Below are 25,148 nucleotides of genomic sequence, written 5' to 3'. Positions count from 1 at the left end.
CCATTAGAAACTGCCGTTTTCAAATGGCCATAGACATTTGATTGCAGCTACCCCAGCTGGCCGGTTGATTGGAGTACTTGTACACATATCAAGTGTACAAATACATAATTTCAAAGTTGTGCTGCCACCAGTGTTTGTTTTACAAGACTATAAATTAAGGCAGAGGTCATCTTAAAGGCCACCAACAGTAATTAAGTTTAATATCAGTTTTGGTCTCATGTTCAGCCCTCCAGGAATTTCTCTTCCCACCTCCCCTTCTTTCAGAGAAGGCTGCTGTTTGTGGTGTAGCAGCTGTCATATCTCATTTCTTCAAAATTCCAGTACCATATTAATCAGACTAATATTAATTATGTTAGTAATATTAATCATTCGTAATTTCAGGGGTCCCAAAGATTTGCATTGAGCTATTTCTCATTAACACCATCTCATTAATGGGAAGCAAGGTACAATTTTTATCAAGTTCTTCAATTCTAGTTATATTCCAATCCAGAAATTGTCTTTGATTCATTTCTAGAATACTGAATGCTTCAAATGTGTATTTTAGTGTTTTCTGTACTTTAAGAAGGAAGAACTGAATTTTTCAGTAAAATGTAGCTGTGAAAATTAAAACACCGAAGTACTTTTCACTGATTTCCCAGCTTTCTTATACTTGTCATTTGTCATTTCTCATATTGGATTATTTATTTATTTATGGATTTGTCATTCCTGAAAAGCTGGAGACTGGAAAATGAATTACATTTCCTCCAAACAAACTTTTCCAGCAGGTGACTGAGGCAGGAGCGTTGCAGGCTGGAGAACACATCAGCCTAGATATTGACAGACTGAATGGAAGCCATGTGGCTTTCATAGAGATATGCCAAACTGTATCTCTTGGAACAAGGTTGCACAACTCCCATGTGCAGCTCCAAGGTCCATTCACTACAAATAGGACTCATACTGAACAGTGAGTTGCAGTGGCCATGGGAACACTGAGTGGACAGGAGACTACAAAACAATTTAAATGAGTAAAATAAAAGCATGTAGGACAGCATAAGGAGCAAATCACTTACATGAGTCACGTACTTCTTTTCTATTCCTTAAAGACTAGGGAGTCCCTAATACTTACAGTTCAAAGTACAGTTTCAGTGCTCCATAACTTCTTGAAGAATGAAGTATTTAAGAAAAGTGGTGTTTCTTCCTTTCTGGTTGAACATTTTAAGCTATCTTTTGTAATATAACATAAAATGATTTAGTTCTCAAAGAATAGCTGAATTACATAAATAAAACGTTACTTAAAAGATGTCTGAGTACAATTTATGTGAAGTGAATTTCACAAGATCTGGTCTATTGTAGAAAATTCAACTCACCTCTTCTTGATCCTTTTATTCTATCTAAACATAAGAATTTATGTCAGTTCAAAAAATCTATTACTCTTTCTCATAACTGAATCCATTATTTTCCCTCCATGATCCATCAAGTAAAAACAAGTGCAATACATAGCTCTAGCAGAACCTTGAACATAAAAAGGCCTCAAGAATAGAATAAGTTAAACCCATCTTACCGTGCACTATAACCAGATATGATAACCTTGAGGTTTAATTTAAATCAAGTCATAGAAAAGACATCTGATTATAACTGCTATTGGTCATATAAATAAATACATGATTATAAAATTAATTGGACTTGGAAAGGTATAGTTTTGTGTCTTAAATTGCCAATAGCACTTTGAACTTTGTGATGGTTTATCACCCTTTACTACCTTCGTCCTCCAGTCTTTCCTGGTAATGGATCCATCTGGCTAAAAAAATATGGAAGGAAAGAGCTGAGGGAAAAAAAAAAAAAAAAAAAAAAAAAAAAAAAGTTGTTTTTCCCCATTACTCTTCATTTCCAGAGGTTTTCAGATGGGCGGTATTACAGCTCAAATTAGGGTGGCATTCTTTCTCATGGCAGCATACGTGGTTTTAAGCTTTGCCTCACTTCTTTTATGACTGGTGACAGAAAGTCTCTACAAGGCACCACAATTTCTCAGGGAAATACAGTGGGGAAAAATGGTTATCCTGGCCCCACCATCTACCTGCTTTTTCTGCCTTTCCTTGATTTCTTCTTCTGCTAAGAAAAGAGAGTTGGCTGGTCACCAGGCACACGCCAGTCAGGTAGAAATTTTGTTTAGGCTTGGAAAACAAAGGCTGGCTGCACTCCTTCACCTACACTATGTCACCTTGGGGAAGCCAAATATACACATATTGCCTCTAAGCTGAAGACAAAATAAGTAATTTATTCGATGTGGTGTATAGAATGAGACACACCAAAGTGACTCTACCTCCTGCTGTCAGCCAGCATTGCTGCTTATCTCCCATCCTGGGCCAGCGCATACTAGAGGCAGCTGGCAGACCCAAACCCTGTTAATAAGCTAGGGCTGTGCAAGCATGCAGAGAGACAGGAGGAGACGAAAAAGAGCAGGATGTAGCAGCAGGGGAAAATGCCTGCCAGCAGCATCCCAGGAGCTGTGATACCTCTCCTGGATACCTTTACAACAACAAACAAACAAACAAAAAAAAAAAAAAAAAAGAAGCAAGCATCTGGGGTGCTTTATAGGAGAAATGTAATTTTGGTGCACCATCTCAATGAGCCTTGCTCTCTCTTTTGACTATAGGAGAAATTAGGGAGACAATCTGTCCAACTTGGCTGGATGAACAGCTCTTCTGTTCCCTATATGCTGGTTTAGGCTAATGTTCATTGTGCAGGTGTACTTTCCTCAAAATTACTGGTGTTGCTTCAGTGGAGTGCTACAAGATCCTTTTTACTTCCACCTGAGGGCAGGAGCCAGTGCAGAGAAGCTTGGACAAGTTGGTAAAAATTGAAATTCAGAAAATTTTCCCATTTCCCTATTGCTGTTGTAGATTGTTTGTTTGGTATTATTTTCCTGGTGACTCATCTTTGTGAAAAACAACAACAACAACAAATCTCAATTGAAATGCACTTCTTTCCTTTTCAAGGTTATATTTCTTTTATCAGTTTTTTTTTTTTTTTTTGAATCATGCAAACTCAGCTTTTATTTGCAGCATTCTTAATGTTCTCAGTCTGAAAAATAATCTTAGAAATACTACTTGAACATCAAGATTGCAAGTTTGATGATGAGTTTGAATAACACCATCCCTATTCTGACTACATAACACATCTCTCTGGGATTTGCTAACCTTATATTGCAACAGTGCTAAACACAGCTCCTGGCCAGAAGAGAGGCAGGTGGCTTGATGGAGATTTGATAACCATAAATAATATCTCACTGGGGCCAGGACCCAGTAGTTAGCATTAGCCTAGAAACAAACAGGGGTGGTATTACAGCATGAAAATTTGCCTGGGACTCTCCCAGATCATTCCATGCCAACTCTTATCAGCATGGGTTTGGCAAAGCCATTTAACCTCTTCTTCTTTCAGAATGGTGATCACTTTCCAAAATCACATGGATGGTACGACAGCTAATTAATTACTGCTGTATTGTGCTTTACAAATATAATTAGTATAAAGACAGCTACAAGGGAGAAACATTGCACACCAAAAAAATGGTGAACAGGGGCAGAACACTAAAGAGACTATACGTGTAGTCAGACAGAAAGAAGAAAAATAAATAAGGAATAGAACTCTGAATAGACAGTACATAAAAGATATGCTTGAAAGAAATATATATATATATATATATATATATATATATAATAATAATAAAAAGGTATGTTGCCTTCCAAAAATAGAGGAGGGTAAAAGGAAATTAAAAATTAGAAGCAAGGCACTGAGATAAATGGATCTGAAGTATCCAAAGAGAAGAAAAGATGATAAAGAAGAGAGGTAATAAAAGCCACCCAGCCTTTAAAGTAATGAATCTTTTAATTTATTTATACCTTTTTTGATATTAGAGGAAAATGGTTGAAAACTTACACTGAGCTCATGCTATGTTAACACAGTAGAGCTCTTAATTCCTGGATTATGTTGTTAAATAATTAACTGATGAATCATAAGTAAATAATTGAAACTTGGTTCTCTAAACCTCACAACTGAGAACATAAAACTGTCACAGTTATATTAAATTTTAGGAAAACTGATATTGAAGTTAATTAGAAAATCTGGAAAAAACTTCTAAAATCTGTAGCTGTGAAAACTGCTAGCAGAAGCATCTGGGCCCCATTTCCCCGTGGAACAAAATAAAAGGGATCATCAATTATTTAAATTCCCTACATTAAAGTTAAATCTCGAGAAGATGGAAGTATGGATTTCTAGTTCTTCTGTGAAATACCCACACCTGCCCTGAGCCTTGTCCTGTTGGAGAAGGTTGTTGATGTGTGCAGAAGGATAAGCAGTAGGGGGTCACTCTGAAATGCTAATGTAGTCTTGATTTCTTTTTAAAATATCCAGAATTCCTAAACTTTAAGAACTTTTTAAGAACTTTTAAATTCTTCAGAATTCCTAAACTTTAAGAACTATGAAACAAGTCCTTACACTTCAATAGACAATGATAGATTTCAAGACACTAGATAGACACTGATAGATAGGTTTCAAGACACTATTTAACATTCAAAACAAACAGCTTCAGGAATCTAATAATAATTGTGTTTATTCTTGTAAAAGAGAAACGGTATACAAACTAGAAAAGATCACTCCTGCATCCACAGAACAAAATAATTCCTTTCCCGCCATGAACTTTTTTTTAATTATTATTATTATCTTTCAATACAGCAAAAGTATGTGTACTTCAGGTCTAAACAAGGCAATTAATTTGGATTTGCCATTATCATGTTAATGGGATTTATTTATATATTTTTTTTTTCTGTAAGAGAACTCTCAAAGCACAGATCCTGCTGTGCAGAGCGATCAAACTCCTCTACAAGCACAAACTGGTAGGGTTCAAAAATCTAAGGAAAGGCAAAAAATTATTCCCACAAAGAAATTATGAAATGATGTAGTGTTTACTGTGCAAGATTCATTTCTTCTTTTTTTTTTTTTTTTCAATCTTGTGATCTGTTATTTAAAAAATAAATAAAAGGCAGTTTGTATTTGAGAAGCCCCCACCCTTCCAGCTTCCTGATGCTTAGTCTTGCAAAACACTTGCCAGCAGCAAAAACGTGAAGTGTCTTTGAGTGCCAACACTGGCGTGATGATGTACCAGCCCTCCTTATCTTCACCTCATAATGTCTTGCTCTACATCTGGGCTTAAATTGATTTCACAGCCACCCCTTCAGTCACATTCATCCACTTTTCTTCCTCAGCTCCCACCTTGGGGTTCATTTGGCGATGCCATCGGTGTTGGCATTCTCTATGGTGCTCTCCAACTGCCAGCACAAGCCCTGGAAGGTGGGCCTCTCACTGGCCTCCTGGCTCCAGCACTGCATCATCAGCTCATAGACAGCCTGCGGGCAGGACCTGGGCTTAGGCAGTCTGTATCCTGTGTCCAGCATCTGGATCACCTGATGTCCTGACAGGCCTGTCAATGGTTCAAGGAAGAAGGAATTCATCAGACTTCCACGGCCTGCATAGGCACACCACATGTCCCTGTCTCCTACAAGATGAGAAAACGGGGTGCTTTCCCCAACTGCAGCCTTGCTAAGGCAGAGCTGAGAGTGGGCAGGCCCCATTCCACAGTAAAAGGACACAGAAATCAATGGAGATGCCCAGATCAGCAGCTGAAAAACACCTCGAGCACTTCCCAGGCCCCTCACCCCAAATGTTCCTATGCAAGGCATTTCTAATGGGTTTGTCTCGGTGGGAGGCTTCTCCGCCACCCATCCTTTGCTTAAATTATTTTGACATCTACTTCACTTAAACTAAATCTGAGTCACTCTGCACTCAGCAGCTCCAAAACCTCCCAAGAAAATCTATCCTGCTTTTGAATTTTCCTTGCATTTGGAAAGTTTTTGATAACATCAGCCCTAATTTTCCTCTGGTGCAGTTATCTTGTGGCACCCTGCTCTGTCACCGTGGGTCATGGAGAAGAAGCAATTCCCTTATCTTTGTTGTACCTTTTATGTATTAAGGCTATTGTCCAATTCCCTTTCAATTTTCTACTCTTTAAACTAAATCCTCAGTTGTGCAATCTTTACTTCTTTTTCTTAGATCTCTGAATGATGTTTCCTTTGTACATTACCCATTGCCACAATGGTTCAACATAACCTTATCTCTTAACTGATTACAGAGGACAAACTCCTGAAAGTAATATCAAGAAAGCAAATAACCATGGCAAAAGGACATTTTCTTCTGTAAAATTAAAGGCAAACTATGCCTTTGCCAAGGTATACTGCTATGTATTTATTCAGACAATACCAAAAATCACGGTGTTATGTATCATTTCTACTTGAATAATTTATTTATGTATGTGTGTTTACATATGTACACATATACAGTTCATGTAAGAACAAGTTGAGGATTTGGAGTTGTTTTTTGTTTGTTTGTTTGTTTTCCTAAAGTGCTTTCACAGGATGGGAGGATGGGAATTAAAAAGCAAAATCAACTTTTCCTTTTACAGTAAATACCAGTTTGGGACCCCATGAAATGTAGTTTATGGCAAATGCACCAGCCCTCAGACCTGTTGGGATGCAGGATAACTTTTTTTGCTTCAGTCCTGTCCTTGTGTTCTCCTCACTAGCGCAAAATGAATCACAGTCAGGCATTTCACTGATATCTGTTATTACTGGAGCCACAGTTCTTGAGCACTTCTCAGAGTGCTAGGTATATTGGCTGTTCTCATACCATTAAATGTACTTTTGTGGTTGGTGAAATTTTATTCCTAATACTTGTGATCCTTCTCTTTATGAAATCTTTCCACTGTGTAGTCAAATATGAGGAAATGTGGGAAAATCACCCTTATTCATTTTTTGGATGGCTTCTTCCTGAAGTACCTATGCAGTATTTCATCTACGATAGCACAGTCTTTTATGTGATATCCACACAAAAGAAAGGAAAAACAAGGCAGCAGGCAGGTGAGAGAATGAGACCACACCTTGAGCACTGTGTTCAGTTTTGGGCCCCTCACTGCAAGAAGGACATTGAGGACCTGGAGCATGTCCAGAGTTGGGCTACAATGCTGGTAAAGGGTCTCAAACACAACTCCTATGAGGAGTGGCTGAGGAAACAGGTTGTTTAGTCTGGAGAAGAGGACACTCAGGGAAGACCTTATTGCTCTCTAGAACTATCTGAGAGGAAGTCGTGGGGAGCTGTGGGTTGGCCTCTTGCAGATAACTTGAAATAGGACAAATGGGAATAGTCTCAAGTTGCACCAGGGGAGGTTTGGGTTAGAAATTAGGAGAAATTTCTTCTCAGAAAGAGTGGTCAGGCACTGGGACAGGTTGCACAGGGAAGTGGTGGCAACCTGTTTCCTTAAACACCCCCACTGTCCTGGGGGTGTTTAAGGAAAGATTGGACCTGTTGCTTAGGGACTTGGTTTAGTGGGTAATATTCGTAGTACAGGGATGGTTGGACCAGACGATCTTGGAGGCCTTTTCCAACCTTAATAATTCTATGATTCTATAAAAAACCTTCCCCTTTTCCACATTCCAGCAGTTGGCATCTTTGATCTGGTGCTGGAGGGGAAAGAGGCAGTTGGTTTCTGTGTATGTGAAATGCAGGTTGACTCCAGCAAGAGAAAGCTTGAATGGCTGTTGATCACAGCCTTTGGAAAGCTTCCAGGGAGCCTGGGGCATCCAGAAGGTCTGACCCACTAAATGGGCATCATCTGAACAGCTACCTTTCTGTATTTAGAGTTCTAACCCTTTAACATGCCTGTAGTACAGGCATTAAGCTTTTTAGTGTGTCCTGGTTTCAGCTACTATAGAGTTTATTTTCCTCCTAGTGGCTGATATGGTTCTGTGTTTGGGATTTAGGATGAGAATAATGTTGATAACATGCTGATTTTTAATTGTTGCAGAGCAGTGCTTACACTAAGCCACTTTTCAGCTTCTTGCTCTGACCTACCAGAGGGCCGGCTGGCGGTACAGCGGGAGCTGAGAGGGGACAGACTCAGAACAGCTGAACCAAACTGGCCAAAGGGATATTCAGTACCATCTGACGTCTTGCTGAACAATAAATATGGAGAGGCTGGCCAGGGTGGGGGGACCGGCTGCTCAGGGGTAGGTTGGGCATGGGTCAGTGGGTGGTGAGCAATTCCATTGTGCAGCACTTGTTTTGTACACATTATTATTATTATTATTATTGATATTATTATTATCCTTTCTTTTCTGTCCTAATAAACTGTCTCTATCTCAACCCACGGGCTTTCATTTATTTCTGATTCTCTCCCCCATCCCAGAGATGGAGGGGGTAGGGTGAGCGAATGGCTGCATGGTGCTTAGCTGCCAGCCATGTTGACCCACAACAATATGTCGTTCTGAAAGCAAGAAAACAACTAGAAATCATTCCTTAGGTAAAAATACTTACCAGCATATGGCATCTTTCCATAAGTCATTATTTCATAGAGAAGTATTCCAAACGACCACACATCTGACTTAATGCTGAATTTGTTGTAGCAGATTGCCTCGGGGGCTGTCCACTTCACTGGAAGTTTTGTTTCAGGCCTGGTTTCACATACATTTCCATTTTCTACCTGTCATCAGTAAAACACAGTAAGTCTGATTTAGGATCGTCTTTAGCAAAGCACTTAAACACCTGACCAAGCTAAGCTTGTGCTTAAACTTATCAAACGCTTGCCTTTCATGGTATTAAAGCATGCACTTACTGAAGTCTTTTGTTGAAGTGGGCTTTACAGTTGAGAAGTGCTACTGTTCATTGGAGGCCTTTCTAAAGCATTTATCATTTCAAGTGAGCACACAGTGTTGGAGTGGCTTGTGATTAATTATGACCTGCTACTGTGAGCTCTGAATCTGGTATGCAAGATCTCAAAAATCTGTCAAATGTGGCAGTGTAAGCATCCTGCTGACACTAGAGACCAAATGTCTCCATGTCTGGTCTTCAGTAAATAGAGAAGGGAAGAGCTAGAGCTAATGAATTCAGAACCTTTGTTCTGTGATTTATTGTAATGTTGAAGGGCCATTAACTTTGATAACAATCTCTTAAGAAGGTTTCAGGATTGAAGAACAAACTCCAAGTGATTCAAATTAACATTAGCTTACAGTGGCTGTAATTAATTCATGTGAAGTAAAGATGAAACATATATAGAAAAAGAAAAAATATTTGCTTGCAAATGTGAGTTAATTTTCCTTACTCATAGAAATATTTCCTTAAAGTTTTATAGCATGGACACCTAAACTTGTGAACACTTATTCTCTCTTCCTAAATGTGGTTTAGTGTACATCACCCACACCCAAGCCTTGGTCAGGTTTTTCTCTTGCAAATTCAGGCAAATGTATACGAGTATTTCTGTTGTTTTTTTTTTTATTAGGTTGTTTAATTTAGAATGTATATTTTTCAGCTGTGATGTCCTAAAGCTTTGAATTATTGGTTCAAATGTCTTGTATCTACATATCTACAATGTCTTGTATCTACACATTGATATAATTGGCATTTTGACCATAATACTCATCTCTAGAAGCAAGAAATAATTTGATTATACTAATTAACATTCTGTATTTCACTTCTCTCACATACTTATTTGGGATCTTTGCATGTGACCATGATAGTACTTTGACTCAAGAGACAGAATATTCCTAAGAAAGTCTGCAAAAATGACTCTATAACAGAATATTTTAGTGAAGTTAAATTTTAACAAGCAATGTCAACAGCTGTAAATTATTACCCTTTTTAGTGAGAACAAAGAAGAAATGCATATTATAAGCCATCTTCATTTAAAAACATATATTTTTCATGTTAAAGATATGCAATCTGATATTATATATAACTAGAAGAATTAAAATTAAGCAAAAAGCACTTTCAAAGCCCCTTGATACCATTTTCAAGCCATTCAAGCCATTATTTTACAGTTCAGTATATGTAATAAATCCAACTCTGTTAGGAACTTCAATATGCTGCTTGAATTAAAAAGAAAAAGTGAATGAGAAGCAGAGGGTTTTCTTCTCTGTTTTTCTTTCTCATAAAAGCATAAATCAATAAAAGAAATAGTAAGACCTTAGAAATCATGGACTACATTTTGAATCCATAAAATATGTCAAATCAAGTCTTTCCAACTCTGTTCAGATCTTTTTCAGAGGTAAGAAATCTCATTTCCAATCCACAGCTCTTTCCTAGGGTGATCTTGGTCAGTATTATTTGACATTCCATATCTTCCAAGGGTAGAGATGGAATGTCAAATAATACAAAAAAAAAAAAAAAGAGAGAGAGAGAGAGTACAATACCAATGAATTTAAAACTGCATCAGATTCAAATGTCTGAGAGTTCTTCTTATGAACTCCACAGTCAGTGGTGCAGAGGAATAAGATTATTTTATGATTGCTACTTGCACTCCCAAGTATCAGAGGCAAAGGAGAAGTAAAAAATGAGAAAATAGCTGTGAATGCATTTTTATGTGCTTTTCCTTACAGGCTCAGGAGTGTAATTCCTGCAATCTCTCTCCATGTGCCAGACACTAGTCTTGTGGATAAAGGCTGCAAAGCAAAGGTTTCCTTCCTTGGTGGCTGAGTGGGAAGCCATCTTCCCACCAGGCTGCCATCTTCAGACTGACACAAAGGCACAGGCCAGCTTCTAACCTTGCATTTGATAACACAGTAATGGGTACAAGGAAATGCATTAAGGATCCTTTTCTCTCTGGACTTGCTTTTTTGCCTGAACACAATAATTTAGAGGTTACAGGACATATAGGACATACCGTAGCTGATGTCTTCTGCCTTTTCACCTAGAGCTGAAGTAGAGCCAATTTACCTTTTCACAACCCACCTTAAAAACTCTTGCAAGTCCAAAATCCGCCACTTTGTAAACACTGTGTTCACCAACAAGAACGTTTCTGGCTGCCAAATCCCGATGGATATAGTTCTGGGTTTCAAGGTAAGCCATCCCAGAAGCCACCTGAGCAGCCATGTCTAGTTGTTGTTTCAAGAAGATTTTGGAGCCTGCATCCTCTATTTAAAAAGAAAAAGAAAAAAAGTAATATAATATTTGTGGTATTCTGATATAAATAACAGTTGACTGATTCATATAACCAACACAAATCAAGGCAACCATGCAATGCAATGAAGTAACAGACCAAACAAATGTCAGAGGTTAGTGAATGGCACTACTTTAAGTTACGGAGCTTGTTTCATGATAACCAAGTGACAATGACTGCCCCATCTTGTCAAAAAACAGTAGATGCTAAATACAGCTGTTGTTCTAGGTCTAAAAGTATCTGGTGACATATTCTAAAGAAAAAGACATTTATCTATCATTGTTAGCAATGCAGATATTTGCATTTCTGAAGAGTGCATAACCCATCCCAAAATGCAAGTAAGAGTTAACGTCAGTACTCACTGGGTGTAGCCAAAGATGACTAAAGAGGGAAAAGGACAAAATTAGCCCTGCTGCCTGTTCTCTGGTGATTTTTACTAGCAAATATACCATCTCCTGTCAAGTGTAACTCTCATTTTCATTTTACAGTCCACTTGACTGCTTCACGCTGTTATCTCTGTTGCTGCTACTCAACACGAGGACTCCTCGAGCTGCTTTCAAACTGCTTGCTTCTCTTGTAGAACTTTCTGAAGCAATGTTTATACCACTCCCACCACAGTAAGATCAGCAAGTTCCAGAAATAGAGATTTGTGATCAAGGATTGGCTGTTTAAATAAAGTAGCAAAATAACTTTGCACAGAACAGCTTGCCTCTACAAATGAAGAAAAAGCCTCAGGGCCATAAAAAATTGCAGCCATAAATAGTAAGACAGGTACCAATAAGATGTTACTGGGGTATGACACATTAGAATTCACATCCAGGGACTTTACGGCATTTTGAGGACAGATAAACTCAGCATAGAAAGAATTTATATCCCAAGGTAATTTAGGTAGGCCAAATTAGTGTTATATTCAGGCATCAACACCCAAAGTCTGCAACACTGAAACATATTTAGATGTCTATAGCATCTAATACTCAGAATGGCTTCAACTTTCTGTTTCAGAATCTTAACGATATCAAAAAGCTAAGTGTTTGCTGCTTCATGTATTGGCAGTTCTCCTTTCTCATTGAGGATGGTGACTCCTCTTCCTTATTGCCTCTGAGTTAAATAAAACATTTTAGACTGGCAGTTTTCTGTCACTTATTTTGAATTGATACACACTGAAAGTGGCTTGGTATTATTTTGCATAGCTTCCTCCAGTTCTGACATTTTATCTCACCTACCCTTGCAGTCACCCCTTATGATAAGTGTGAAATTCCATTGTTTACTAATCTATGCTGCACTCTCCTTGAGCAATTTTCTGCTCATCTGGATGTTCTGAGATGAATAGGTAAAAGAAATAAATTTTATATGATTATATTTGCTCTGTATATGTATTGTCCTACTTCCTTTTTCAGACTAAACTCATTGGCATGATAATCTACTGCTGAGATTATTTACTTTTATTGTTGACTCAGAAATTCTTTTCCTCTCTCACACATATGTTTAATAGCTGCCTTGACCTTTAGAAGAGAGAGAGAAAAATCAGTCTATGTGAAAATCTGTGGCTTAACCGTCAAGAAAATCCATCATCAGGCCACAGAATAATATAGCACTCAGAAGTTTTGCAGTTCTGATAACTCGCAGACATCAACATTTACTATTCATCTTACTGGACAAAAATAAATCCACAAATGAAGCTTATGCTGTATATAATCAGGAATAACTAAAGACGTACAAGTACCTGCATAGGTACCTTGGTTTTGGAAACTAGCTCATGTGACTCAGTTTAAAAACTCTCTCTTTGTGTTCCCTTTCACACTGTTCCTTCACCTGCAGACTGTGAAATACCTCCTTGTTAATGCAAAGACACAGACAGACTTGAGCATGAGTTTGTCCTTGCTCTGTCAATGCTCCAGGCTGGCCTGATGCAAGCTTGCTCCAATTGACAGAACACAGCAACGTCACGGCAGAAAGGATGACTCCTCATGTGTAATGAGCTGCATAAGTGCAGAATAGGAGCCAGAGCTTCTAAATCCTTCTTGTGCTTTATTCCTCCTAGGACATACAGGTGCACCATGTTAAAGGACAGGGACAAGATCCACCTCTATAAGTGGATTTGCAGCAGAGGCTGACCTACCGCCTTTAGCATGTGAGCTGATGGATGGGAGGAGGCCACAACTGACCTCACTGTTGAAGTACAGCTACAGAGTTTTACAGAACAGAGTCAGCTCCCATCTGTCTAAACCAGAGCAGGGTGAAAGAGCTGCATTATATGAGCATGCATGTCTGTTAGCTTGTTTGAAAGTTTTATAAAGGAGGAAAAACTACAACAACAACAACAACAAAGTTAATATAACTTCCACATCCAAACCCAGGCACTACTTGTGAATTTACAAAACTTCCCCATGGCTTATTCTTTATCCTATAAAGAAAATTTATCATTTTCTTGCCCTTTCCTAGTAATATTTTTTGACATGACTATCCCCCTTATATGAAAAATTTATTAGAGGAAATATCAAAGACAGCTCAGGGTCTGCACCCTGTTCTAAGCAATCAATCACAATATCTCATTTAGGAAATATGGGCAAATATTCTCATCAACAGAATCTTGACAGTAAATAAATAAATACACAGCACTTTCACCAGTTGAGAGCATTTCCTTGGAAATAATTCACCAAATTTCCAGACTGCCTCTCTGCCAGAAAAAGCCCCAGGTCTATCAGAAATGATAAATGCATTCATCCATTTATGATAATTTCATTCATATCTAATAACAAAGAAAAGTTTTCAGTTTCATTTTTGTCATACCGGTGGCAGCTCAGTAACTCTGCATAGCAGTGTTTATCAAGAAATATCACAAAGTACATTCACAGGGTACACAGGGAATTCATGTGCCCATCACAATTCAGTTGCTGTCATTATGGTGAAATGTGATAGTTACCAAGCATAAAATATTAGGGCTTCTTAAAACTGAAAACACATACCAAACATTTCCAGAATTGGAATTTAACCAAGGAATGTTCTCCAGACTTTTCCTCTCTTCCAGTTTGCCATTTTTACTCATAACACAGAAACAGCAGTCTTTTGGAAATGTTTTCCTGGTTCTTGAAGTAGCTGAGTGTTAAGAATGCTTATCAAGAGCTATGCACTGACCTCCAGCTGATAAAGATCACTTTCAGACAGAGAGTTCTACTCAAGCTTCAAATCTGTTTTCTTATTACTGTCACTGGTGGCAATGGCTTCTCTGACCAATACCTATCAAAGCAGTTGAATCTCTGCCTCCACCTCTTACTTCTGCTTATCTCCCTGTGCATAGACCATCAGAAAATGAGAGATACCAACAGGTTTCCATTGGCCATTTTTACAGCTGTTTTGACAGCTGCCTGGAGACCAACTGACTTTTCATAGTCTCTTATTCAAGGCTGTAGGAATTAGTGCACAAATCAGGCTGTATACATGCAATGCCTACAAGGCAGCTGCTGTGCATATGCTGGCAACTGATCTAAACATGGGCTGCAGAACTGATATGTCCTGGACATATTGTACTCTGTGTACAAAGAGAGGACAATTTTTACCTGTGCAATAGCTGTGATTCATCCTGGCTTTCTCAGAGCTATCTCTCTCATGCAGTAAATGTTTTCATGCACAGCAATCATTTTCTGACACGCCAGGCTCTTTCAGTCAGATAAGCAGCAATCTGCACATAAAGGCACCAAAGATGAGAATTTAAAGGAAATTTGTGCCTCGCAGCTTCTGACAACTAGCACTTAGTAATGCATGCAAACCTGTAGGTGACCTGGCACAACTTCCTTGCAGCCCCTCTGGGGGCTTCCTAACTGGGCCATCCCTCTACTAGAGACTTCTTCTGCTGCAATTGTCCCTGGACCTAGCCTCACTTAAGAAACAGTTCCATAGAGAGGATGGGGGAAGAAGTGTACCACCTTAAATACTGTCCACAGTACTGCACAGGTCTTTGCCTTACAGGCTGGAAGCAGAAGACTTTTACAAAGATCTTGAAGATCTGTCTGAAGATTTTTAGGAGAAATTTCTTCTCAGAAAGACTGGTTAGACATTGGAATGGGTTGAAGGTCTTTTCCAACCTTAACAATTCTACGATTCTAAGAGAACATCACAACCTTAGAGACATTTAGGATATCAGTCATCTCATAAACTGAAAATGTGGAACAGCACTAGAATCAGGCATTTCTCAATAGCTGAGGTGAAATTACAGAGTAATCATTATGCTAATCTTTTCCAGGCTGTACAACTTTAATTATTATTTGTCTTCAGAATAGTACTTTGGAGTGCTGCTGAGATAAAAGACCGGATGCAACAGGCAAGGGACAAATTCACAGTAAAAGACCATCCTTGCCTGATAATAGAATTTAAAGCTATTAAGTACATATTGTGGAAATGTCTCCATTTTGTGTCAAATATGATGACTTGTCCTTTGGTATGCTTATCTTTTTATTCTGTTGGTGTACATTCCCATCTAGTCATAGAACTGGTGGAAAAATACGTGTCATCATAAGGCAGGAACAAAACTGTAAATGTGATTCTTTCCTGCTTCTCAGATACCTTGACATGTCAAATTTGTTCATAAACATCTTTCTTTCCTCTTTTCTCACCCCCAAATACAATAAACAAAGCAGCTTTCATATTAAACCAAGTGTTTTAATTCTTTTATGTTAGTATATTAGCCATGGCACCCCTTGAAATGAGTTTCTAGTTGCATGCTTACTTTGAAGGTATTCTAGAAGACTTCCATATTTCATAAGCTCTGTAATAATATAAATTGGGTCCTCCAAGGTACAAACAGCATAAAGTTGTATAAGCTTTGGATGTCTCAAGTTCTTCATTATTTGTGCTTCCCTCAGAAAGTCTTTTGGATCCATTGAACCTGAAAAAACAACATATAACAAAACATAAACTAAGGTTATTAAAGACCTTTCTACCAGCCTGGAAGTCTTAAGGCAATAACTGAGATTGTTTTCTGTCTCTCAAAGCACATTAGCATCTCAAATCTTCACAGTTCCAAGAGAAAACAGGCAGAGCAGCTGAAATAAACAGTTAATGAATGAAATATGCCAGTTGCACAGGGACAGAGAACATATGTGTTCCAGCCCCCAGGAATATAAAGGCTAAGATTAACCTCCCACAGGCCTCCCCTAGACAGAAAAAAAAAAAAAAAAAAAAAAAAAAAAAAGTGAGGCTAGAATGTAAACTGATATAATTTAAGCAAATAATTATGTTGCAACTTGTTAACAAAATACCCGAAAACTGAGGTAATAGTATCTAGAAAATGAACATAGAATTTCTTACAAAAATAGTGCTACAATAAGAATACATTGCACTATCATTATCAGCTTCAGCAATCAAACCCTGAAAGCATTGAAAACACTTTAGTATATAAGGAATGGGTATTTGCATTTTATATACATAAATGCAAACAACTATTTATAATGTTTACATAATATATACATATAAATAAATACTTATATTCTCAGAGTGAATATGCAACAGTAATTTTATACCACCTTAAATGTGTAAGTATCTTAACAGATAATAATTCCAAATATTTACTCATTACATAAGGTCATACTATCTCTAGTTCTATTCATATACACAGTGAGTCAATGTATAAACTAAGTAAAAAAAAAAAAAAAAAAAAAAAAAATGTAGAAATGGCACAGGGAGTGAAAGTCAGTGGCAAAGTTAGGATTAGAGCTCATACTTCCTGAATAGGGCATTGATTAGGAAAAAAAAAAAAAAATGCACAAATGATGAAAAGTTTTCTCTGTGGATGATCCAATAGTGATTAGATATTCTCAGAGGTTTGAAGATGGTGGCAAATAACATGGATTTAACAATACATGTAAAAAAAAAAAAAAAATGTGAAATTATCCAGCTACTCAAATATTCCCTTCCTCTCAAATCATTTTCATTAAGAAATTATTACAGTGAGGGTTTTGAAAAAAAAAAAAAACTACTCAAGTCTAATCTGTTCTATGCCATGTTTTAAAACAGCCTCTTTTCTTAGTGTAAGCAGAATGAGTTATTTGAGAAACCAAGCCTGCAAGAGTAAGAGTCTTTATTTTATTTTCTTTAACATTAGGTAACAGAAAAGGTTCATTAGGGAGCTTGGCTCTGCTCCTAACATGGATGTTTAAATGGAGTGAAAAGCTGTGAGCATGCTAAATGCCTCAGCAATAAAACTCCACCAGAAAATCTGTTCTACAGAATGAAGTGGTAAACCAGCCTGGACTACTTCACCCAAGACCTACCTTGAATGCTACCACCTAAGCTTTGCTCCAACCTATTTCCCAAAACATAAAAGTAATGTGTGGTTTTACATCCTTGCATCAATGCAATGGAAATGACTGAAAAATGTTGCTGATAGACATTGTGAAAAAAGCCACTTGACACTGCAACCTCTGAGAGCAAAGACTATTGCAAGGGACGGGTGCTCATACTGTTGTTCTAACACTTTGCTTGGCAATTCCACAGGGTCCAATTTGACAATATTTTATAGGATGCCATTAGGAAGAGTGGTGAAAGGCAATGGATTTCTATGCCATCAATAAATGGCATAGCAGCCAATAATGCATCTCCTCAACTGGTACAGTCTATACCCATTCCTTTTTGTCACTGTCAGAGGAAAGTGGTGAACTGGACAAAAAGCAGATGACTCATAGATGGTTTTGATAGAGCAGAAGTTATGACACTCGGGAGAAAAAAAAAATATATATATATATATATATCTTTAATGATAACTTTACGTCCTTTTCCTATTTAGAGCAGCACAGTCTTTACAGTTTTATCTGAACTTTCCACAGATTATTCTTTTCTAACAGTCAAAAAACAAACAAACAAACAAACAAACAAAACAACAACAACCTACGTCATCTTTATAGGGTTTGTGGTTACTTTGATACTGATTTAATCCATTTGCTTACTCTTTTCAAGATACATGCATTTGTTGTGGAAATCACCCTGAAGTCTAAAGAGAAGCTGTAAGTTGTGAGGTATTGTTCATCTAAAGGTAAATGGATAGGCCTGACTAGTGATTTAGCATCATCGCTAACATTTGAGATTTTGATCCTAAAAGGAATAAAGTATTTGCTAGCTTGGGGTCTACCAAACCACCTTTCCTCTATGGATCATTATATAGGATTTTTTCATACCGTAGAAAATGACAGTCTGATTTGTTTCCAACATCAAATTTTGCCTACAAGGAATCTCTCAGTTTAATCATGCTATAAACTTCTTCCTGCAAATTGAACCCAAGCAACACGTTTTTCATATGTGACAACTTCCAATAAAGTGATCAAGAGAGAAGTATTCTATTATGAATAACAGCAAATTCTTCTTTACCCTGTTAATTAAAAATATTATTAATAATAACAGTAATAATAACAAACCAATGACAAGATCAATAAGTATTTTCTGCATAAAGAGTATGTATAACCTTCATTTTTCTTAGTTTATATCTTTAAATAGCACAAGCAGGAAACACTGACCAACCCTCCCCCTCATAGTGTAGTTAATGAATGAAATGGGTACTTAAAAAAAAAAAAAAAAAAAACGGTTTTATCAATCTTGTGTCTAAGATTAAGTTTTAACAATTTGATAAGCAAAGTAAAAATTGTCATCTCCAAACAAGACAATGTGCTTTTTACCAATCAAAAGAGAAAGAAAGAACTTGCAGCATATTTCTCTGGGAAAGCTTATGGAAATGAAATTAATAAAATATATGCCAAATGGAGTTTCAAATAACTTTCTTTTTTCTTTTTTCTTTTCAGTTTGTCATTGAATTATGTGTTAATAATGAAGTAGCCATTTTCATCTGTAACTGGTAAACACAATATGAACAGCAGATTAATGTAGGTTAGAAACAACTTGATCAAAAATCAACTATAACATAAGCTTTTACACAAATAACACGTATCCTTTTGCAAGACACCAGTTTTTGAGATTGATCAGTACCTGAAGAAAATATGGGTTTGATAATTTTTTTTGAACGAGAAATATTTTGGTAAGACCAAAGTCCTTAAGAACCAAATGCTGGGATATGTTTATTTGGTGCAACCTATGATATGTTTCTTTGCCAGAAATCACCTCTAATTTAAGGCTAATTAAAACAGGCATATCAGCACTTATTGCTTTCTTTCTGAAAATATGCTATTCTAGAATTGAGGAAGCTCCACATTATAAGGCAGACACTTGGTCAGTTATTTCTATCTGATTTCCACTGACCTAATTGTAAGTGGCCTTTAAATATTTGATAAGCCCCTCTGGAGAGACTTTGTTTGCAACTTCTGATAAACCTTCAAAAATGACTTCAAAGTAACCTTCTACTTCAGAGCAACTTTGTCTTCTGTATAAGCTTATAAAGAGTGATCGTATGTAGTGAGTACACTGGGTGTTATTGTGATCTTCTGAATAAGTTTATACATAATAAAGAAATAACATTAAAAAGTACAAGTTCTTAGTAACACAAGAGACTGACTGTGAACTATTCACATTACTGGGAGAATATGATAGGTATCCAACAACCCTCAAGCATGTTTCTCATCACATTCTAGTGAACTTAGAAGTCAGTGCAAGTTTATGTACTGAATTGTAAGTTATGTATTGTAAAGTTATGTACTAAACTAAATGGAATAAATTTTCTTTGTTCAGGGAAATAGGGAAAATTTCCTGCGTGCAAAGCTTTTTACACTGAATATGCCCAAAGACATGACATGCTGAAGAACTGAAAATATTACAAAAACCTCTGATAACTACTGACCCAGAGACTATTTGAGAATGCCTGCTAAACAAATCTTGCTTGGGAAGCTTCCATACAAAGAAAGGAACTCGGGAGATACTTTACCATATGATGATGACAAGTGCATCTGTAAACTTGAACAGGCATAAGGAACTTTCTCAGCTATGATTAATTGGTGATGATAGATGTCTTCTATACGTGCTGACAGTTGGAGAAGCAAACTAGCCCAGGGAACAGGTTCTAGAGAATCTATCACACTCAGCATAAGACAAAGTGCAAATCCCTGCTGTAAGGATTTCCACTTAAATAGAAAAAACAATGTATCAGTGAGAAAATAAAAACAGAAATATGAAGCGACATGGTTCAGGGACCTACAATAAGACACTGTTGCACAGAGCCAAGAACAGAAATAGCAATTGCTGGCTTCTAGACCATTTTCTTATCTCTGATCCCTACGCATCTTTGATAATTGTGGCTCAATAACTCAAAAGGCAGAGAAGATGTTCCTTAAAGCAAAGATGTTCTTGTGTTTTGTTTTTTCATTCACTCATCCATCACAATGTTTTTGACTGCTCAAATGTCACAGATGTCTCAAAAGCAGAGTGAGTCAAACACCAATGAACAAAAAAGACAATTATCTGAATGTAGGCATCACATTACTACAGTTTTTGCTTATAGCCACAGTGATCAATAATTGTATAGTTCTGTGCCTTCTAGCCTAGATGCCACACATAGTCAGTTGTGGCCTAGAAATACTCATGTATTTTCAACTTTTATTCCCTGCTGAACTCTCTTCAGTTTGCGGCTGGAACACTTGAGCAACTCACTGCCAGAAGCTTGAAGGAGGCTGCTATCAGCTCGTGCAATGCATTTCTTCAGCATAGGATGATTCACGATTATGCACCTGCATAATCAATATGGAAAATTTGTTCTTCATAGTGCAGTGGGGAAACCTCCACTGCTCAATTTTTTCAGCTGAAGCCTAATCTAATTGTGTTCTCAGTCACACCCCTGAAAAGTTACCAGCTAATATTGCCTTTTATATTAGGTTTACTGCATAAGAGAACTTTGTTTACAGACATCTAAAAATGTACTTAGGGGATTCTCCTCTGAAGAAGTATAATTTTCAATGCGAATGCTAATTTATGAAAACATATAGGAAAATATTAAATCAAGAGTGGCTGCATAATCAGAGAGCATGAGCATCCTGAGGGAACACCAAAAAAAGTAGGAAAGCAGGAGCTCTTTGGCTGCTCTCCACCATACATTTGGGAATATATTCTGAACAGTGTGTTCAGCACTCATTGGCAGGAGACCCTTAAAAAACAAAACAAAACAAAACAAAAAAAACTCCTGTTCCACTGACATTTTTTATCAGGACCACGTCCTAGTTTAGACATGGTAGAGTCCACTGTATAAACAATCGTGCAGAAGATCAAAGAAGGGGGGGACATTAAATCCTTGCCTGTTTATGATTATTGCAGAAGGGATCTAGCAGCAGTCACAGCTCATATGCTGCCTTACAACTGCTGGAGGCTCTTCTTCTTGTATTATTCTCCACTGGATATTTGGGGAAAAAATAATAAGGGTGTACCTAATATTGCCAGAAACAATGAGGGAAGAAGAGGGAGAAGGGAAGAGGAGATAAGAGAAAAGAGAAAAATAGGAGTAGGAGATGGAAGGACATGACCACCACCCATATACTCCACAAAGGAGGATATTGTCCCAGGGGACAAAAATGTTGTAGCTGAAACCTCTAAATATAACACCAGCAAGTGCTGAGGTGACACAGAAGGCTGGTACCAAAGGATCAAGATTTATTAATTTTAACATACTGATAGCCTGTCTCACACTGATTAAAAAAAAAAAATAAAAAAAAAAAAAAAAAAGTTTAAGATTTTTTTTTTAAAAAAAAAGTTCTAAATATTGTTGTATTAATTAAAGACATTGAAGATATTGTACATGACTTGTTATTTCTTTAATCAAAAGACAATAGCTTAATGATGAGACTTGTAACTCTTCCTGCAAGGTTAACAGAAATCTTGTACAAATTTAAGGATCACAGACTATTTTTTTGACAGTGTGAATGGCTCCACAGTTCACCATTGGCTCTGAAAAAAAAAAGTTTCTAAGAAGTCAGGGGAAAAAAAAAAAAAAAAAAAAAAAAAAAAAGACACTGGATCAATAGATCTCATCTTCTGATGTTTTTAATGGTGAAGTTCTGATTATTCTTTTTAGAGATGGACAAAAAACTGCTAGCAGAAGCAGGAACTCCTTGAAAAACGATGGTTCATTCAATCTGAAAACATCTCAGGTTAAGTTCTTTTTCCTGCAAAATCTACCTTATTGTCCAGGAGGGTTGTGTGTGGAGCCTTATCACCCATAGCCAGTGAACTGCAAACCCAACCCCCTGAGGCTAATTAAACTAGATACTCCATAGTCAGGAAGGCGGTGGGAGTTTATCCCACCAGGTTCGTCAGAGGACAGTCATTTCCTATGACATCCTCAGGAACCCCAGTCCCCCTGCAGTTCTTGGTCAGAGGACTCAGAGGTTCACCACTGTGAGACCTCAGAGGCTCCAACAGCTTAACATATTTCTTAGTTTTGTCACTGTTGTAAAATCTGCAGAAATTACAAAATGCTTCTGGTAGCTGGATTCACCTCTTCCAGTTTCAGGCACCAGATCTGAGTTAGTTGTCCAGACTTTACAATCAACTGAAATAAATATGCTTTAATAGCATGTTATTCCCTGGTTCTATTGTAGATTTCTAATCTATAGGATGACTCATATGACATGTAAGTGCCTATTTCTTCCCACTAATTCTTAAAGTCTGATACATCTAAGATGTTAGATGCCTAAAGACAGGAAAAAAAAAAAAATGTAGCTAGTATGCTAGGCATCAATGTTTCTGAAGGAAACACTTGTGAATTTTCTAGTTTGTGTGCAATATCTGAAAAATTGGCTCTAGCTCCAGATTGGAATGGAAAGAGATTTATGAGTATCTTAATTACTCATAAGCCAGAAATCACAAATTTACATCAAGTGAGAATTGGTTCAGGGAAAAGTCACAGAATCACAGAATCACAGAATTGTCTAGGTTGGAAGAGACCTCCAAGATCACCGAGTCCAACCTCCGACCTAACACTAACAAGTCCTCCACTAAACCATATCCCTAAGCTCTCCATCTAAACGTCTTTTAAAGACCTCCAGGGATGGTGACTCAACCACTTCCCTGGGCAGCCTATTTCAGTGACTAACAACCCATTCAGTAAAGAAGTTTTCCTAATATCCAACCTAAACCTCCCCTGGCGCAACTTTAGCCCATTCCCCCTCGTCCTGTCACCAGGCACGTGGGAGAACAGACCAACCCCCACCTCTCTACAGCCTCCTTTAAGGTACCTGTAGAGTACAGTAAGGTCGCCCCTGAGCCTCCTCTTCTCCAGGCTAAAAAGTCCCGGCTCCCTCAGCCGCTCCTCATAAGACTTGTTCTCCAGACCCTTCACCAGCTTTGTAGCCCTTCTCTGGACTCGCTCAAGAACCTCCATGTCCTTCTTATAGTGAGGGGCCCAAAACTGAACGCAGTACTCGAGGTGCAGCCTCACCAGAGCCGAGTACAGGGGGACAATCACTTCCCTGGACCTGCTGGCCACGCTGTTTCTTATGCAAGCCAGGATGCTGCTGGCCTTCTTGGCCACCTGAGCACACTGCTGGCTCATATTCAGCCGACTGTCAACCATCACTCCCAGGTCCTTCTCTGCCAGGCAGCTTTCTAACCACACATCTCCCAGCCTGTAGCTCTGTTTGGGGTTGTTGTGCCCCAGGTGCAGGACCCGGCACTTGGCCTTGTTGAACTTCATACCGTTGGCCTCGGCCCATTGGCCCAGCCTATCCAGATCCTCCTGCAGAGCCTTCCTACCCTCGAGCAGTGCGACACACGCACCTAACTTGGTGTCATCTGCAAACTTGCTGAGGGTGCACTCGATCCCCTCGTCCAGATCATCGATGAAGATGTTAAAGAGGACTGGTCCCAGTACGAAGCCCTAGGGGACTCCACTAGTGACCGGCCTCCAACTGGATTTGACTCCATTCACCACAACTCTCTGGGCCCGGCCATCCAGCCAGCTCTTAACCCAACAAAGCCCATCATTGCTACCTCACCAGAATTCTGGGAGTTGAATTCTTACAGGTTTGAAGGCCATCTACCTAAATACAATCATTTTAAGCCTTTTAGAAGCAATAGATAGAAATTAGAGGAGATCCGGAAAATCTATTTGAGGAATTTTAAAGATGATTGCAAATTGTGATTGGAAATTGATTTAACTCAGTTTTTAAGTGCCTCCAGAAAAGAAAGAAAAAATAAGCATAAAAGGAGGCTTTTATTTTATTAGGAAAAAACAACAAAAATAAAAGTGAAGACAGTAGGTAAACCCTGATAAGAAATTGTCATCATTCTTACAGTCATTGTGATATATAATTGATGCAAACTGTCAAAGAGAGCAGAAGCAACTTCTTTCTATACCTCCATCTCAGGACTAGATGTCTAGTTATTATCTAGTCAAAACCAAGCTGTGTTTTAATTAGATGTAAATAATCCATCAGATGGGTGAAATGTAATTGCATATAATAGCAAAGTATTCAGATTATACATGATCTAGATTTAAACTGCAAAATAAAGCTCAACAGGAAAATACTCAAAGTAGCAGAAATCTCTTCTGGCTATCAAGCCCATGAATCTATGATGTACTGATTTGTATCATAGTCTTCTATATTGTTTGATATGTGATGATTTTACTTGATTAATCTGCTCTTTCCTGGAAATGAGGGCATGTTTCCATGCCACAATTACTCTTACTAACATTTTCTTCCAATTCTATGCCCTGATTCCCTTGGGAAAGAAACCTGGAAGGGGTTTCAACAGGGAGAGTGCCCAGGGTGGCAACTGGCCACTACACCACTACATGCATGTAGGTTTTCCAGGCCAAACAGCAAGGTACTAGGACAGCAGGAGAAATTTTCTCATAAGCATAATTTATTCCTGTGATCTTTGCATACTTGCACTTTCCCTGTGATTCTTAATTATGAATGTCCCTCGCTGTTAACACCTTAGCACTATCTCCATGTGCCAGTGTCTTCTTCTGCTTTCTTTCCTTGAAACACTCTTTGTATATTCATCTTATCAACAATAGTTTTTGCAGCCACACAAGGGAAAAAAATAAATAAAAGAGAGAGAGAAAAAAGAGAGAGAGGGAAAGGGAAAGGGAAAGGGAAAGGGAAAGGGAAAGGGAAAGGGAAAGGGAAAGGGAAAGGGAAAGGGAAAGGGAAAGGGAAAGGGAAAGGGAAAGGGAAAGGGAAAGGGAAAGGGAAAGGGAAAGGGAAAGGGA

At 38.0% G+C, this 25,148-nt stretch overlaps 1 protein-coding gene across 1 annotated transcript in view; it reads right to left on the bottom strand.

Moving 5' to 3' along the window:
* Nucleotides 1-4,696: 4,696 nt before the first annotated feature.
* FRK (fyn related Src family tyrosine kinase) overlaps nucleotides 4,697-25,148 on the bottom strand; it is a 57,422-nt gene continuing 36,970 nt past the window's right edge. Inside the window, exons 5-8 of the mRNA XM_035323043.1 lie at nucleotides 15,738-15,896; nucleotides 10,807-10,988; nucleotides 8,398-8,563; nucleotides 4,697-5,452 (exon numbers count right to left, since the gene is read on the bottom strand). Of these exons, the coding sequence (XP_035178934.1) occupies nucleotides 5,253-5,452; nucleotides 8,398-8,563; nucleotides 10,807-10,988; nucleotides 15,738-15,896 (707 nt within the window). The 3' untranslated portion in view covers nucleotides 4,697-5,252. The remainder of the gene's footprint in view (nucleotides 5,453-8,397; nucleotides 8,564-10,806; nucleotides 10,989-15,737; nucleotides 15,897-25,148) is intronic.

The sequence above is a fragment of the Oxyura jamaicensis genome, chromosome 3 (assembly GCF_011077185.1).
Source record: "Oxyura jamaicensis isolate SHBP4307 breed ruddy duck chromosome 3, BPBGC_Ojam_1.0, whole genome shotgun sequence".
NCBI classification, from domain to species: Eukaryota; Metazoa; Chordata; class Aves; order Anseriformes; family Anatidae; genus Oxyura; species Oxyura jamaicensis.
Note: the sequence above shows the minus strand (reverse complement) of the source record. Positions and strands in the feature narration are given on the sequence as shown.